This window comes from Chenopodium quinoa, unplaced genomic scaffold, assembly GCF_001683475.1.
Source record: "Chenopodium quinoa cultivar QQ74 unplaced genomic scaffold, ASM168347v1, whole genome shotgun sequence".
Taxonomy (NCBI): Eukaryota; Viridiplantae; Streptophyta; class Magnoliopsida; order Caryophyllales; family Amaranthaceae; genus Chenopodium; species Chenopodium quinoa.
The window spans coordinates 2,383,325-2,401,854 of record NW_018743697.1 but is presented as its reverse complement, the minus strand read 5'-3'; the positions used below and the strand labels follow the sequence as shown (position 1 = coordinate 2,401,854).

Here is an 18,530-nt window from a genome sequence, read left to right as displayed (position 1 = left end):
CTGGTCCGTAATCAATTCTAATTTTGCTCGATTTCTCATGTTTCGGTTGTCTCATTGAGTTTGCCCCATACCCTTCTCGTGAGATATAATGCATTGGATTAGGTTGTTCAGTGGCGGTGATTATTCATTGTCATACTTTTTGTGTGTAAACACTTCATTGTCATATTTAATTCCTTAGTCTGATAAGTTGGTAGAGTACTAATTTTTTAATGCGAAGTGTAAACCCTGCAACTTTGTTTTAGTCACTTTACATTATTATAGTGCAATTTGTCACTTTACTCTATATACAAACCCTCTTTTAATCAACCACCAAATAATCTTGCTTAAGATATAATTAATCTGTCAGACGAAATTGATGAAGCATCCACCAAATTAACCAAAGTTCATGGATTAATCAATTACCATGACAAGCCTCAACTGGCAAAAAGATAAGGTCAAATTGACAGAACCCTTCTGATTTGGGTTTCATATTTAATCACCCCTTAGCTTGAATATTTGGCAACATTAGATATTACATCACATTTGTAATAGTCATACTTTGACCTGCATCTCTTACATACATAACACAGAATAAGTCTCCATTTTCCTAGTTTGTTATGGTGATATGGAGCATACAAGTAGCGCAAATTGTATGTCAGCAGTGGCATATTACTCCGTAATACATAGATGTATTTGTAAAGGTCCTTCGTGAGGGCTCTTTTGGATCTTAAACGATCTGCAAAGCTTGTGTTCAGGATAACTTTACACTCAGTTTACAATGTTCATTGCACACTCAGCTTAGTTAAAAGTTTGCTTTAAGAGCCTGTCTCAAACTGTTGTAAACGCGAATCTGTCTGAGTTCAGAGCACATTTTCAAGAAAGAAATCTAGTAGAGGAATCAAAGAATGTGCTTATTTTGGAAAAAAAAAAAAAGGAAACATTGTCTAAAAAAAAGTGAGACACAGATCTGGCCAAGCAGCCAACTAATGAGCTCATTTTTCTCATTTATGTACAGAAAATCACACGCGTAACGTCCTTCTAACAACCTGTCTCAGAAAGCTCTGCTCCAGTATTGGTTTTATACTCCAATCATATTCTAGGCTATGAACATGGCTTTGAGATAAAAGCCATAACTATGCAAAAAAAAATTAAAAAAAAAAAAAAAAAAAACATAGCTCTAGGCTTTTACTTACAGGAGTAAACCCTACTAACTTCCATCCATAGACATAACTTCAAGCTCTGCCCACCACAGAGGAGATAACCTCGGAGTTGCCCCATCAGGCCCCATCCCTGTAATCTCTCTTAAACGTGCAGCAATGGTTTTCATAGTTGGTCTCTCTTGCGGATCAGGTTGTACACAATCTTTTATGATCCAAAACAATCTCTGGACCTCCTCGGCTTTAAACGAACTTAACGTTGGATCTATGATATCTTGTGGTAAGTAATCTTTTTCCAAGCAGTAGAAAACCCAATCTGCTACAGTGCGATTATCCTCCATGTAAGGCATCCTACCGGTTATGATTTCTAACAAAACCATCCCAAAGTTGTAGACATTGCCCTCTATGTCTGTCAGTGCTGCCTCCAAAAGATGCATGGAAGGTGATCTCATTTTAGATACCGTTCCCACAGTCCAGAAGCTAAAATCTGATACTTTGGTCGCATAATCTTCTGATAGGTACATGGACGAAGACTGCAGGTCCCTGTGAGGTATGGGTGGGTTCAGCTGGTGCATATGTTCAAGGCAATAAGCCATACCCATTATTACACGTAGGCGCATCTTCCAGTCCAAGCGTTCAGCTTCTTTGACTGCAAATAAGGAGCTCACTTGTTACAAACAAGCCGAGAAAGCAAAGTGCTAATATTTTTTTTTTGGGAAATTCTCTCTGGTAATCACGAACTTTATTTTTTTCTCAGTGGTAAAACCTGAAACTTTTGATTATCAATGGTAATCACGAATTAATAAAATTAAGCTAATGGTAACATTAATGATATTAAAACATCATTAAACAATTAACCAGGGTTAATCTTAGGTTAAGTAACAATAGATTTACATTAATACCCTTCAAAATATTTTTTTAAACAAAATAAAAACAAAAAATCCAAACCCCTCCCCGACCACCAGCCAACCACCAGCCCTCCTCCCTTTGCCGGCCTTCAGCTTGGTGCGGCTGACGCGTCTCAACCCTCTACCCCGCCGGAGACCCCCACCAACAACACTCCAATCCCAAAACGAGTTCCCCTCCCTTATTCCCGACTCACCCTCTCTCTCCTATCATCACCACCAAATTAAAACCGCTTCTCGGGGACGCGAAAATCAGCCATCCTTCCTTGCCGGAATCAACCACCCTCCTCCCTTCCCCGATTTCGTCTCGTTTCCCGAATTTGGGTTGAAATTTCAAGGTTATTTTTGGTGATTTTGGGGTCGAATTTGTTGATTTTGGGGGTCGAATTTATCGAAATTGTTGATTTTAGGGTCGAATTTGTTGGTTTTGGGTTCGAATTTGTTGGTTTTTGGGTCAAACTTGTTGGTTTTGTGATCGAATTTGTTGATTTGGGGTCGAATTTGTCCATTTTTGGAGTCGAATTTGTCGTTTTAGGGGTCAAATTTGTTGATTTTGGGGGTCGAATTGCTACTTTAAGGGTCGAATTTGTTAATTTTTGGAGTCGATTTGGTTAAATATGTTGATTTAAGGTCGAATTAGTGGTCGATTTTGTTGATTTTGGGATTTAATTTGTTGGTTTTGAGTCGAATTTGTCGGGATTTTGTTGAATTCGGGGTCTAATTTGTTGAATTCGTTGCTGCCGCCGCATTTGGTGCTGCCGCCGCCCTCTTTTTTCCGACCTTAACAACAGTTTAACAATGGTGGTGGTGGCTTTAATGGAAGAAGATGGAGGTGGAAAGAGCTGAGAAAGGAAGAAGATGGAGGAGGAAAGACATAAGGGTATTTCTGTCTTTTTACTTACAGGAGTAAAGAAATTAACTATTTGTTTAACTTAAGTTACCATTAGTTTAAAAATATTAATTTGTGATTACCATTGATAATCAAAAGTTTTAGGCTTTACCACTAAGAAAAAACAAAAGTTCGTGATTACCAGAGAGAATTTCCCTTTTTTTTTTCACTTCCAAGTTTGAAAATGAGATTGAGGTTGGATAAGATACTCACTGTGTAGATGTTCAAAGAGAGTTCCATTTGGTGCATATTCAAAAACCATCATCCTAGTAAAAGGCTTCTCTTCTTCACAAAATCCAATAAGGTTCACAAAATTCTTGTGGTTCACTTTGGACAATGTTTCTATCTGTAAACAAAAGCAAAAATAATAAATAAAATTAAAATTAGATTCACCTAATACAGCTAATAGCAGGTTTAACTATGTCAATTGCACAGTATTAATACCTTCTTCCGAAACTGGGCTTCCAATTTTCTTGACCATTCCTCAGAAGACTTCACTGAAGTTGCTACAACAGCAATTTCAATGCCACTAGAAAGAGTACCTTTATATACAGTCCCATCATTCAAAGTGCCAATTATGTTGCTGAAATCTTCACAGGCTGTTTCAAGTTCAGCTCTTTTAAGCTTTGGCACACCTAGAGAGTAAAAATATCAGTAAGAAACATGCTACAACAGTGATAGTTAGCTATTCATGTGTAGGTGATGAAGCATCATACCTGAAACAAATGCTCTTTGAAGCTGTCCACTTAGCCCTGTGGCCCATGGTTTCACAGTACCTATCTTACTGCTTCTGCAGACAATAATGGCAGCTGCTGATATAATCAGAAGTGTCAAGCCACCAGCAACGGAGGCCAAAATAATAACCTTATGCTGCTTTGAGCCGGATCTTTTAGTGTTATCTGGGACTTGAGCAGCCTGTGCCGCTGGTGATACTGAAACAACAGGGGGATTTGATGGTGTTGGAGAAGGGGGATCTGCAATCACAGGAGCAGGAGCAGGCACCGGTGAGGAGATGGCACGTGATGGCGATGGAGATGGTGATGATGGTGAGATAGGAGATCGGGATGGAGATGGCGAGTCCGAATGAGATTTAGAGGGAGATGGCGCATGAGTTGATGGGGTCGGTGAAGCAGGCCTTCTGTCTCTAAGTCTCCGAAATGGAAAGCCTGGCACTTGCAGCAAGCTTCTCCCAACAAAATTATCCGGCCGGGTAGTATACCTGATAAAGAAGCAAGAGACAGGTTATAATTGAACAAAGTAATCTCCCAAGACCTGAAGAAAAGGAGCGAACGTTTATTATGCTGTTGGCTGAAAAGCACTATACTTTTAATCAATCATGTGCCCAATTTACTAATTCAATAATAGCAAAACAGGTAAATTTAGCATGAAGTCATTTCACAGGTTCTCACCAAGAAAAAGATTTACTGTTACAGCTTGCCCTGGCAGAAACAGTACGTAGGTATTCCTCATCCACCTGATGTTCAGATTGCATCTGAAGCTGATTAAGCTCTGGAGATAAACTACCAAGATTATTGTTGTTGTCCAGCAGACTGTATCAGATGCAAATGAGAGACATAAACAAAGGATTAACAGAAGGTCCCTAAAGAGAAAAACGGATAAAGAATGACTATTATAGCATGTGATAATCTTGAGCATAATAATAAAGGATCTACTCACAGAATCGACAGCGAAAAGTTGTTCCCAAGGTTAGAAGGGATCGGTCCACTAAAATTGTTGTAACCCAAATCTAGCATTTCCAGTTCTTTCAGGTCAGCTATCTCACTAGCAATGATCCCATCAAAGGAATTGTTGCGCAATATACTGAGAATGAGAAGTAAAAAAGCCAACCAAAACCATCAGTAAGAGGAACAGATGATAACAAGATAAAATGACACTTAAGCTAGAACATTGAAAAGATAATTCCAGTATTTCACTAACATAATAAAAACTCTACTACTTATGCTCTTACATGGATTTGATATGATATAGATTTCCAAGTTCAGATGCTAGTGTTCCTCCAAGACAAAGATCCTTCAGATTCCTGCGAGTCGAAAATAACTGGATTGTAAGCCTTTAAGGGTTTAAATTCATCAAAGTAAAGGAATTTGGGATATGAAATACTAAAAAAAAAATACTACCAAAACATGAGTAATCAAGTATCATGGGAGATCATTAGACAATTCAGAATCCAATAAGTGCAATAACCCTAATAACCAATTCACTTACTAAAAATAAACCACGGGAAATTAATACAAAATTAACCAATTTGAGTAACAAAATATTAACATAATTAAAATCAAAATGCAGCAAAATTATTAAAAATTGAGAAAAAATTGCAGGAAAAAAATATAGAGAGATAAGGACATACAGAATTACAACATTGCCTTCAGAACAAGAAACTCCAAACCAGGAACAATGATCCAAATCACCATCTTTATCACTCCAATTAGAAAGGGCATTAAAGGGATCTCTCACCACCTTTTCTTTAAACTTCAACAAAGCCAACCCTGTAAAATAAATAAAAAAAATTAAAAAATTATTCACACCCAATTCATTTCAGCTTACTCCCAGAAAAACCCAGAAAATAAAATCAAATTATATGATTTAAAGAAGCAGAATTTTACCTTCAGAATTAAGGGATGAACAGGGAAGAAGAAGAAGCTGGAGATGAAATAAGAATACCAAATTCACCCCATAAAACACCCACAAATTACTTTTCATCTTCAATCACTTAAAAAACAGCAGAAATCTTCAGAAATTCTAGGTTTAATTCAGCCAAAGAATGCAGTTTCAGTTTAATCATATACTTCCAAAAAAAAAAGTAGCAAAATTCAATCTTTAATTCGATGAACTAATAAAGAATAGATCTTTTCAAATGTTCACCAGAATTCTTGAAATTTGAAGTTGGGAGGAAAGAGATTAAGGATGAGAGGAAGAACAAGAAGAAACGCGTTCACCATGAATGAGGGGTTAGCATTTTGACTAGTTTAAGTACTTTCATTTTCTGAGTTTTTTTAATTTTTGGGTTCTGGGAAATAAACAAATTTTCAAAAGTGGGTCTAATAGTAATAATGATTTTAATTTTTGAATTGAACAAATACGGAGTATGAAAAATTGGGAAAAAAGAAAACAGGAAGAAACTTACAAAGAAATTTTAACCCTTTTTTTGTGTCATTAATCCGCGTGATTTTGATTCTTATGCTAAATTGTTAGCTGGTTTTTAAAAATAAAATTAATTAATTGGTTTGAAAAGCATTCAGAAAGTTGATGGTTATTTACTGAGTTTAACGAATTGAATTACTGGTGGCTGAGAAGGTGAATAAATAGGAAGACTGAGTAAGAGCAGTTGAGTTCATTTGTCTGAATCAGCAATCAAGGGGTGTTGGTTTGGCGACGACTAGTCAGCCTAACCCCATCTTTGGCACCTTATTGAAGCCGCCATCTACACTATAAGTCCAATTGTACGCTCCACATTTTGTTATTAGCTCATCCGTGTGACGTATCCGATAGTGAATTGACCATTTCAAACTACTCCGTAACTTAATCTATCAAGTAGTATTCGAGTGAATTATAACATTGATATTATGTGTAGTGTTCTATAAATTTTGTATGTCTATTGAGTAACAACTATTGAGTAAAATACTTTATACTGGTATGAAATAGATAATTAATGTTACTTGCACATTTTAAAGCAATGTGTTTTCATATAATATTACTCTATAGTAGGTCAAAGTTTATAAACCAAGATTGTATAACATTTATTTAGAATAGACATTTAACACATTTTTGGATGTAAACATCAATGCATCTTTTAAAAGTCGAACTTTGACCATCAATTAATGCATTATTGATATTTGATAAGAAATTTAGATGAAAAATTCACTCACATCTCTTTTCTTGTTAACATTCTCCATATTATGGAGTACATACTAGGAGATAATAATAATCTTCCTTGAATTATGTTGGCATCACTTGAGTCATACTATTATCTTATTAACACAATATTACTATGAAACCTACGTCCAGTAAATTAAATGAATTATTGTAGCAAGAAAGAGTTACCCCGTAAGATCTAAGAAATATTCCATATTTATTTACTATGGAGTATATTTGCTAAATGAATTATTGTCCCTAAGCAGTTTATATGTGTAATTATGACCTTAATTATGATATTTGAGTTAGATGTTGTAGGTCTAAACATGATTAACTGGGTAATTAAAATGATTGAAGAAAAGGAATGTTTGGTTAAATATAGTTTTAAAAAGCCGGTTGCCGCCTTAATTATAAAATGGTCCAAGTTCGATTCTGAGCAAAGTCCGTTGACGTATATTTCCATGTTTTGCGCCGACTAACAATTTTCTCCTCCACAAAACACATGATCCGGCATTACCATAACTCTTTCCTTAATTTGTTATTTGGGCCTCATTTTGACGCTATAATCTACCAACTTTTGACTACATTGGTGTATTTAGTTTTAACTTTTTTAAGCTATAAATTCCGTACATTTGAATTACTCCTTTCTTGCTACCATTAAGGGCATGTTCTCATTGACTGAACTCGACTGAATAGAACTGAACTGAACTGAACTGAACTGAACTGAACTGAGCTGAACTGAAATGAAATGAATATTTTATAAGAGAAGGAAATTAGGAGTTGAAATGAAATGAACTGAACCAAACTGAACTGAGCTTAGCTGAACTGAACTGAATTTCAACGTATGAGAATAGGCCCATAACTAGAGATATGTTGTGGTCTTTAACTTTAGAGTCTGTTCTTATTTACTAAATTGAACTGAACTGAACTGAATTGTTTATGAAAAAAAATAGAAATTGAACTGAAATGATTGGAGTTAAACTAAACTGAACTGAATTGTTCACTTCGGCTTAATTTTAGTCCAGTTCAGCTCCTAATTTCCTTCTCTCATAAAATATTCATTTTAGCTCTATTCAATTCAGTTCAGTTTAGCTCAAGTTTAGTAAATGTGAACAGAACCTTAGTATTTAAATGACATGAATTGAGTATAATAAAAGACATGAAGTATTTGTAATTTTTTTGAATAGAAGTATTTTGTAATTTTGTTAAGCTAAGTAGACATTTAATATTGAATCAACAAAGGGTATTTTAAAATATAAAAGTCCTATAATAAATTTGCTTTGTACATAAGAAATGTTTAAAGAAGTATTATATTATATTTCAAAATTAAAAGCCATACAAGACAATCATATAGGACTCTGTGCATGGACCATCACTCCATCAGCCAAGCACTCAAGAGTCAAGAATACTAAAACAAAAAGGATAGATATATCTGTTACACATAATTATGATCCCATTATTATATAAATCTATTGCTACAGCATTATATATCTATTGGAGTTTTGGACCTACTCGCTATATACGAAGTATTATATTTCTCCCACACGTTTTCTTAATTAAGTTTGTTAATGTACAAATTCAACTATTAATATCTTTAATTATCGACAAATAAAAATTATAAAAGTTGATATTTTAAAAATATATGTCGTGACGAATTTAACAAGAATTCACGTAACTATATTTTTTAATATATATTAACCACAAAATACAATCAAATAAAGAAAGTATGTGAATAATAGTGTTAAAATCAAACGAGTGAACGAATAAAACGAAGGTAATATATACTCTTATAACAGAGTACATTCCTACATGTATATATTACAGAGGCAATTGTAATACAACTATACAAGTAGTAATTTGTACATTTACGTTAGAGACCCACTTATATTGCCAAATCCACGTGAATGTTCCTTGGAACAGAGGTTGATTTAATTCCGTATGGTAGAAAAGGTGATGTATATATAAATGCATTTAATCTATATTTGCCAACTTTTTTTTTTTTTAAAAAAAAAAAAAAAGAGTGTTAGAAATGGGGTCGACATTATTGATGTGTTGAGTGATTAATTTGAAGTGAAAATGTTATCTTACTTATGAAGATGACAAGCGGTGGTGTGACCTTAATAAGCTTGATTGTCTTGCACTTCATCAAAAAGATATGAGTGAACTTTAAGCTTGGCTACATTCTGATCGAAAATTGCTGCCCCGTTCATTATATAGTGTCCTTAAAATAAGGAGCTTGTTCCTCTATAAACATGTCATATCATTATGGTCCGGTATGTAACACGAGTCGGCGTGTAGGGTACATATTCATCGATAGTTAATTCCTGTATGGTATTAAGGTGGAACCTCCTTGGTCGTTTAAAATGGACACTTATGATGGATGTGGCCCAGACTTGTTTATCATTTTGATTTCACAATTGCTCTTTACTTTATTTATTACTCCACATATTAAAGATCAAAATTGCATATCACCTCAATACATAACTCTTAGAAAAACGAAAGTTAAGTTATAGCTTTTTTATTTAAAAAAAGGATAGTTATGACTAGATGAAGTATTTCATATCCATATATCTAGTACCAAGACTAGCTACCAACTACTATTTACTTATTTAGTTAATCAAATGAAAGGTGCAATGTCCAAAAAAAAAAAAAAAAAAAAAAAAAAGTTGAGTGTGTCATTCCCATTGATTCTAATATTCTATAACATAGTCTCCATGTGCTATGAATCATATGATATTAGACGTTGAAACTAAGAGAAAAAAATAATCATATATGCCATCTATGTTAGATCCACCAAGAAAACGACTTATTATATAAGTATAATACCCTAGGGATCGTTTGGTTTGCACGGGGTAAATTGAATGGAGGCAACAAAGAGAAATAAAGAGAATGGAATAAAAAAAAAAACCCTACCCTACTCCCCCGGGGTCTATAATAAACGTAAGCGCATCCAGAACCCGAAAAGCCCTATCGACAACACGGAGACTTGTATATGCCATCTAAAATGAGCGACACGATGGGGCCATCTTTATATTTTAAAAAACAAAGGGATATAAGCCACCTTCTCCTGTCATCCAACCACCACACCGCCCCTTATTTACCTTCACTTTCTCACCTTCTCCAACCACCACCTAGCCACTCCCCCACTCGCCGCCCCTCCCCTCCCCAGAAATCTCCTCCCTTGAAACCCTTTCTCCACTCCCACAAAAACATAAAAAATAAAAAAAATAAAAAATAAAAAATAAAAAAAAACCCTACCCCTCCCCGTAAAACAGTCCGCCGACACTCCCCCTACTCCCAAAACCCTAAGCCACAATCAACTTGGAAGGATTAAAGGAAAGAGAGAGAGTAAAAGGAATTAGAAAAAAGCCAAACAAACAATAACAAAGGAAATGCGGACAATTGATTTTCATTTACTTTGATAAATACCCAAACCAAACGGTCTCTTAGTCTAAAATTGTAAAACATTGTGGAAAAGTATTGGGCTATATATTGGGCCTTTTCTTGCCTCCCATGGGCTGTCTGCTGTCTAGTGGCAACTAAAATTGTGGGTCACATAAAACGAAGATCTTTGCTTGCCTATCTCTTAACGTAAAATAAATGATCAGACCTTAATAGCTTAATCTGTTTGGAACTTTTTTGGATCAATGGATAGACAACACACAAAATACTGTAAAGTTTGGTGAAATAGGAACAACCATTTACAGTAATTTAAACTTGAGATGTTCCTGTGAACATACCACTACCTAAAATTGATCAAACAGAGGGACTAACCTAACTTTTAGTCGAGGTAACTAACCTAACTGTCTACCTTCCTCCTTTCATATTCACGAAGGAATATACCGTATTTATCTTCATATAATATTTTTATCTTTACCATTTTTTTTTCCATTCTATATGCGTGACGAATTCATAACATATGTATTTAAAAATAAATAGATTTTTAAAATATTGCACACGTCGCAAGTATATAGCACCAGCATTAAATACTACGTACAAGTATTATAATGAGGGAAGATGATGAATTGATATGCTACATTGATTGCTTTTTCTTAAACTGCTTGAAACTATTGTACGATGAGGAGGCCTGCAGTAATTTTCTGTTTTTCATCTTTGAAAGGTAGTCTTGCAGTGTGCAGAACAAATCATTTTGATGTTACACTGCCACCTTCTATGGTCTCTATGAATGAGTTGACCAAGTCTAATCTTTGTTACATTATTGCTGAAATTTTATTCTACAACAAAAATACAATTGTTGGACCTGGGAAATAATGGGTTTTCAGGAGAAATACCAAATGACTTGGGTCAATTTCCTAGCATTGGAGAATTCTTTAAACCTTAGCTACAGGCTAAAACCAATTAACAGGACTAATTCCACATTTCCACCCCAATTATCTGGGCTAGACTAGAAGTTCTTGACCTTTCTCATAACAAGATCACCGGCAACTTGGATATCCTGGCAAAGCCTACAAAACCTTATTCAACATCTTTAATCTGTAGGTTAGCTGATCGAAAATCGATTAAAGATGACACTTGGGAATTGACACTCTACAAGAAGATGGAATCCTCAATAGAAGATGTCATCAACTAGACCTTTGCTAATGTAGAAACAAGGAGCTCTGGAGTTGTGTACACGGTAGCTATGCGGCTTTTTGTAGAGAGTCCGGAGCTAATGGGGAAATACTCTCGGCTATAAAGATGTGGTCTACAGATGAAATAGGGGCATTTAACATATTCCGGCTTTTTTTTTTTTTTTTTTTTTTTTGAATAGTAACATATTCCGGCTTTTGGGGTGGGGATTTAACAAGAACCTCAAATTCATATTCTATGACTACCTTAGTACCTCCTAAACGGGAGCTTAAGCTTTCTCCTTCATTTGCTTATTTGCACCATGACTGTGTGCCTGCAATCTTACATGAGAATGTCTAATCCATGAATGAGTTGTTGGGTCCTAGATCAGTTATAGAACACACCTTCGAGTCTACTCATATTTCAGAAAGAATCTATGCTTGCAGCTATAACTGTCATGTAACATAGTGATAATAAGTTTTTCAATAAAAATGAATTAGGTATATATTCACCTTAAATAGACTTGAGATCTTAAGCTTAAAGAAAAAACTTGAAAAATAAAACTCAATCTCATTAAATAAATGAATAAAGCTCGAACCACAACATGTTTGACTCGATATTGCTTGTGAACAACTCGTTGAAGTTCATTTATAAGTTTTGAACACAGAAATAACAGGGAAGGGAGGGGGAGCCAGAGGAGCTGTAATTACAATTAAATCACATTCTGTGTGTAAATTCCTACATTGTGGAAGCTAACTCCATCAGCTTACGCTTTCATACATTGAATGAACAATGAGCATTTTAACATTCATAGAGTAAATCACAGTTATTCGATCTCTTCATTCTAACTTTGGAGTAGAAATACTAGTCTACTACACTACCATACTACCACATTCTGTTCACATCATTGAATCTTTAGGAATAAGCAAATGCAAGCAAAACCACCACTCTTACAGAGTAGTCTTGCCTACACTCATCAACCACTATTCAGTAATCAGTACAGCAATAATCACCCAACCCCTCATCGCTCATCTACGATTGTTGATCTCTAATCATTACATCAGTTTCCAGGCAACCTGTGAATTCATAGCCATCCCAAATAGCACAGTAAAATACCAAATGAAACCGCAATGTGGTAGGAGCAGCACAATACTGTCAAATGAAGCATTTTATAGTAAACTCTGTTGAAATCAATTCTGATGTATCAGTTGAAAGCAGACATTACCGTATTCTGTTTCACTGCATCCTCTCAAGTCTCAACAGCCTATAGACATTCAAAGCTATTATGCTGTCTCAAAAAGATCTACCACATAATACAATGGCTTGGGATGAAATCGAATCCGTTTTTACAAGATGGAACAAATCAAAGCTTCAAACATAGATGTGGAGCTGAAAAAAAAAACTTAATGATCCCATAAAGAGAACACAAAACTAACACACTAAAAATCATCAAGATACTCAAAAGCACGCATACCCAAGTCACTAAGAAGAGAAAGAACACAATAATCTGCTGAACATCGTTATGTGATTAATAGACACAGCTTTAATTAAGCAAAAAACTACTTCCTACATCCCGAAACAATAATCATAGATCATATGAAGTGATTCATTATGTCTGGAAAAAATTTTCACATTAAAACGCTAGTAAGCTAGTTACAAGTAATCTTTTAGATAGCTCGTGTCATACGAGTATTTCCTTTAATAGTAGGGACAATGGGACAACTATTTTCGAATACCCCGAGAGATAAAATGACAAAGAGTAGGCACCTCATTGAATAATGACCTCCACAAAAGTCAAAAATGGATCAACACATCATTGTTATGCATGTAGTACTAGTACCAAACACACAACATGATTCATTATCATCAAGTAACTCATGGTTATGAAAGGGACAACTCTAACCCAGCTTAAGTCTTTTTTCATACATAATGTGCAAACATTAACTAGCTACATTTGTCTAACCTGCCTAATTCTAACCACCATTATTTCCAATTTTCCATTATCAATATCATTATTATAATATAAATACCATTAAAAAAAACATTATAATATAAAGTTTATCTCAAAAAACAAAAAATCCTACTCCTTTTTTCCCATTTATGTCATCATCAACTTTACACAACACATAGATAACAAAAACACAACCAAATCCAAACAAAAATGTCAAATTTCTCTTGGACCTAATTGGGCCCTAATGGGCCTAAACAAACCCAAAACTAAAAACCCAAAATCAAAAAAATTAAATATGGACCTGTCTATGAAAATGAGCAGGCGTTAATCGGAGCTAAAATCGGACGGTAGAGAGGAGGCGAAGAACAATCAGGACATCTAATCAGACCGTTCTCATTGCACACCAAACAAGATCGAAACCCAATTTTTTCCGAGAAAATTTTATGACTACCGCTACAATCGGCGCAGAGGATAAATCTATACCCACCGCACGTGACGCACGTGCCGGGCTTTTTCGGTGGTATCCCAGAAACAAGCTTCTTGAGTTCACCGATTTCGTTAAGATATTTAACTTCGTCGGCCCCACCAATGTATCTTCCACCAATGAAAACCCGAGGTAATGACAGCTGTTCGGCGGGTTTTAACCCGAGTAGTTCCCGGAGCTCCGACATAAAGCCCAAATCCATTGATATGTCACGTTCATCTATTACCACCTGGAACCCTTGTAGTATTGCTATAACTGACCGGCATGCTTCGAATGTGGGCCGGATTACCCGGAGACTGGTGTAGTAAACCACGATTCGGGCCTCCGAGGAGGGTGGTTTTGGGCCGTCTTCTTTTGGGCCGGGTATTGTTGTTGTTGGTGTTGTTGGGTCGGATCTGTTGGCCCATTGTTGAAGGAGGGAGTTAGCGGTGCGAACGCGGTGGAAAACGGAGCGGACGGTTCGGGTTTGGGTCGGAGCAGAAGGTTGGCGTTTAAGGGGTGAATCGAAATCTTGGATGTTGCAGAGATTTTCGATGTCTTTAAAGGAAGAACATCGGAAATTGGAGGAATTGAATTTGTGTTTAGGAGTATTATTATTGGATTTTTTTGGGGATGAAGAAGAAGATGATGATGATTTAACCCACGAAGACGGCCACATTGACCCGACCCGGGAAACCCAGAAAAGAAAATCAAAGCATTAATTAAGCGGAGATTTGGGGTTGAGGAGAGAGAAAATGATGGTGGTGGTGGTGCAGTGCAAATGTGCAATTGGTTGTGTTATGGGGAGTAACGTAAAGGGAAGAAGGAGATGTAAAAATGAAAGAGAGGGAATTTGAGAAGAGAGAAAAACAGGAGAGAGAAAATTTAAGGCTAATTAGGTTTCGAGGTGGTTAAGTTGGTTGGATTGGGGAAACTTTTTTTATTTTTTAAATTTTTTTTGGAAATTTTGTGTGTGTGGGAATATAAATTTATACATAGGGGTAAAGGCTTAAGGAAAATACTTCCTCCGTTTTTTAATTATTGCACTATACATGTTGGGCTTACATTTTTTAGTAGTGGGAAAAATGAGGAGAGAGAAGGGTAAAAGTACAAATAAGGCCATGTGATGTAAACATAAAGTAAAGAATCAAGTGTTAAAAGTAAGGGTATATTGAATATTTACAGTGTGAACACACATATTTTGTATCTTTAAATGGAAATGGTGCAATATTTGTGAAATTTCTTTAAAAGGCAAGTGGTGCAATAATAAAAGAACGGAGGAAGTATATATTGTTGATATGGTTTAACAAAAAGGTGTTACAATTATTATGTACTCTCTTGATTTCTAAATAATTGTTGATGAGGGTTGTGTTTAAGGAATGTAAAATAATGCTAAACGTATCGTGATTTTTTCCTTCGATAAAAGATTGTCTAGATTTTCCTTTAATGATTCATGTTGTTAACGTTTAAACTTATGTTTAACAAGAGAAGGTTTTGCATAGATCGGACTCATGTGAGACCGGACTCAGCAACAAAAAGGCGCGGGTCTGAGAAACCTGATGATAAAAATTATCTTACTGCTGACTAAAATAGTCTTAGGGCATGTTCATATTTACTTAATTTCAGTTCAGTTCAGCTCCAATCAGTTCAGTTCAGCTTCAATCAGTTTAGTTCAGTTCAGCTCCTAATTTCCCTCTCTCATAAAATATTCATTTCAGCTCAATTCAGTTCAGTTCAGCTCCAATCAGTTCAGTAAATGTGAACAAACCCTTATTCCTGACTAGCATCTTTATTTTGTTTATGATATTCCTGATAAAAATAATCTTATTTCAGATTAAAATTTTCTAAATCCTGAAAAATATTAAACCAATTAATATTAATCTAATACGGAGTACCAAACAATAACAATCAAATACCAAACAATAAACATCTAATATCTGACATTATTTTCTCCTTTACCAATAACCTTCTTCTTCCATGACTACAATATTTTCTCTCTCCTCAACCTTGCACCAACTGAACCGAAACCACCACCCCATCACCCTACCTTAACTACAACCACCGCCCACCTTAATTGAAATAGCTAGAATTTCGGCGACCAAGATTCACGCATTTCTGGGTCAAGTCGAAGTGGGGGACGAGGTGAGCGATTATGGTCAGGGTCGGGTGGGTTTTCTGGTCAGGGTCAAGGTCAGGGCTGGGTGGGTGGGTGTTTCTAGTCAGGGCCGAGGTCAAAGTCGGGTGGATATTTCTGGTCAAGGCCGAGGTGGGTGTTTGTGAGTTGGTGTTGAGGTGTGAGTTTCTGGTTTAAGGTCGGGGTAGGCTGGCTGCGGGAGGTTGTGGTGGCGGCGGACTCACAGTGAGTCCGTGTCACCCAACTTTACCGTTTAACAATATTATGTACTCTCTTGATTTCTAAATCGATTTTGGTTGTTATACTTGTCATATACTGCCTTTTCTTTAACACACGTATATTGTATTGTTGAATTATTTGTTCATTTTGGATTGCTTAATGAATTATAGGTGTTGAATAGTCATGTAAAGAGAAAACAAATAATAAATGGTCATAGTAGACTAATGATATAAACAAACATCAATTCCCTTCAAAGAATTCCATTATTATTTTTTATTTTTATAAAATTATGAATTATGACTAATATAATGTTGTATATAGTCATTTGATTTTCACTTAACTATACTTGCTTGAACTTGGCTTAGCTTATTTAAACCAACTTAAACTTATGCATAGCTCTTGTCACAAGTTAATTGTTCAATATATATATACTTATTAGTTAATACACATTTACACTCTCATTTGGCCTCATGTTTACTTTATTTCAAGATATAAGTAAAATAAAGTGAACAAAACATGACCTAATTGTGATAAAATGCTACAAAACCACAAAGGATTTTTCACATTTATAGATCGAGTCACGCTTTTAAAACTAAATAATGGGATTAATTAGGACTATGAGGTCCCATTTGTGAATACTCTTAAGGATAAGAATGGTGGAAATCGTATCTATATGTTTGGAAGGAAGAGATTGTCATTAGGTAGAGGCAATTTTGGATTAGATGCCAATTTCTTTTTTGGTTTGTTCCATCCCAGCTGGTTAATTATTAATCAATTAAAAAATGATTACTACAAATCCTAACAAATGAAAGGCATTAATTAGCTAAAAAGGACATTAGACGACCGGGTCAAATCTTTGATGTGAAATGTGCTCCTCTCCTCGTGGGAGCCATATACTTTTCATCATCTATTAATCACATGTGGATCTCTATTAAGATAGACCTAATATACTAATTACGAGTATAATAATAATCATGTTCATGCTTCTTAATGATTATGTCATGTTAATTACTCTGTATTTTTTAATTTGTTCTTTTTGTTTTATGAAGAGGATTATATGTTATGATTAATTCCAAACCAAAATCTTTTGTGAATGACTATCATTCTGAAACCTTTAACAGGCCACGAGAGCTGAATAATGATCATAATTCATAACTAGAGTAGTTTATTCATAAATTAATTTTATTCTATTTTCTATAAATCATGCTTTAATGTGTCTTTAAATTGGAGTATTAAGTAATTAAGAAACTGTATTGATCTAGTGAGCTATATAGTACAGTAGGTCCAATGCTTATTTGTGTCAATTTATGAGATTTGTTTGCTAAAGCTAGTTGAGTCCTTTATTGTAATATACTAGTAATATGTACATTTCTGTATTTTTTGAATTGAAATTAATGAAGGGCATGTTCACATTTACTTAATTTCAGTTCAGTTCAGTTCAGCTCTAATCAGTTCAGTTCAGTTCAGTTCAGTTCAGTTCCAATCAGTTCAGTTCAGCTCTTAATTTTCCTCTCTCATAAAATATTCATTTCAGCTCAATTCAGTTCAGTTCAGTTCCAATCAATTCAGTTCAGTTCAGTTCAGCTCCAATCAGCTCAGTTCAGTTCAGTTCAACTCAGTTCAATAAATGTGAACAGGCCCGAAGTATTGTTCTCACCTTCAAGAATCCTAGGATAATATTAATGATGGGAAAAACAATCAAAACGTATTGGAAGGATTATTCATTTCATGTACGTAGTAAAATATATTACCACAGATACCAAATATATCAACTGTGAAAAAATAAAATCTACAAGCAATATATAAATTTTGTTTATCAAATATAAATGCTAGAAATAGGAATGTAATTTAGGGACGGAGGAACTACTATGTATATAGATGGTGAGGTATAGTAAAATTCTACTTGACTCAAAATTGAAAGGCATTATTGTAGAGGATACATGAAAAAGAGGAAACATTATTGAGGGCATGTGGTGTAACTTGAAATAAGAAAAAGGGAAATTGTTAGTGAAATGTGGTAATTGATTGGAGCAAAGTGGGTTCTGAAAAAGGGTAGATTGATTATATGGTACTCATTTTAGCAGATGAGATAAATTCACATGCATATGCATGCTTCTTATGGTCCCTCCATTTTTAACCATTTTCTTTTCATTTTTAGGACGACCAACTTTCTTTTGTGCTCTAATTTTTTTTCCTTTCATCTTCTCCATTTTTTCGGGTCATGGCCCCTACTTTTTTGGATCTCATTTGTGTCATAAGCCCATCCAGAGCGGCCTGTTTGTTCCTAACGGACTGGCTTGCGAACTCATTATATGTTAATTTCATGCATGAGGAAGTAATTGGTGATAAATCCGATGATCTGTTTTATAATAGGTAGGGCTAGCAAAGATG

General features: G+C 35.1%; 1 protein-coding gene across 1 annotated transcript; it reads right to left on the bottom strand.

Annotated features, from left to right (window-relative positions):
- Positions 1 to 879: 879 nt before the first annotated feature.
- Positions 880 to 6,209, bottom strand: LOC110684187 (probable inactive receptor-like protein kinase At3g56050). Its single transcript, XM_021860601.1, has 9 exons — positions 5,555 to 6,209; positions 5,299 to 5,437; positions 4,900 to 4,971; positions 4,608 to 4,751; positions 4,340 to 4,480; positions 3,647 to 4,149; positions 3,375 to 3,565; positions 3,144 to 3,276; positions 880 to 1,785 (listed from the first exon to the last, which is right to left on the bottom strand). The coding sequence occupies exons 1-9, from the start codon at positions 5,649 to 5,651 to the stop codon at positions 1,187 to 1,189; spliced, it is 2,019 nt and encodes a 672-aa protein (XP_021716293.1). The 5' UTR covers positions 5,652 to 6,209; the 3' UTR covers positions 880 to 1,186.
- Positions 6,210 to 18,530: the final 12,321 nt, after the last annotated feature.

Excerpts from the sequence above, each read along its gene's own strand:
- LOC110684187 (XM_021860601.1), bottom strand. The coding sequence starts at position 5,651 with ATGAAAAGTAATTTGTGGGTGTTTTATGGGGTGAATTTGGTATTCTTA. Across the intron at positions 5,438-5,554 it reads TTCATCCCTTAATTCTGAAG|GGTTGGCTTTGTTGAAGTTT; the intron begins GTAAAATTCTGC and ends TTTATTTTACAG. Across the intron at positions 4,972-5,298 it reads GAAGGCAATGTTGTAATTCT|GAATCTGAAGGATCTTTGTC; the intron begins GTATGTCCTTAT and ends TTCGACTCGCAG.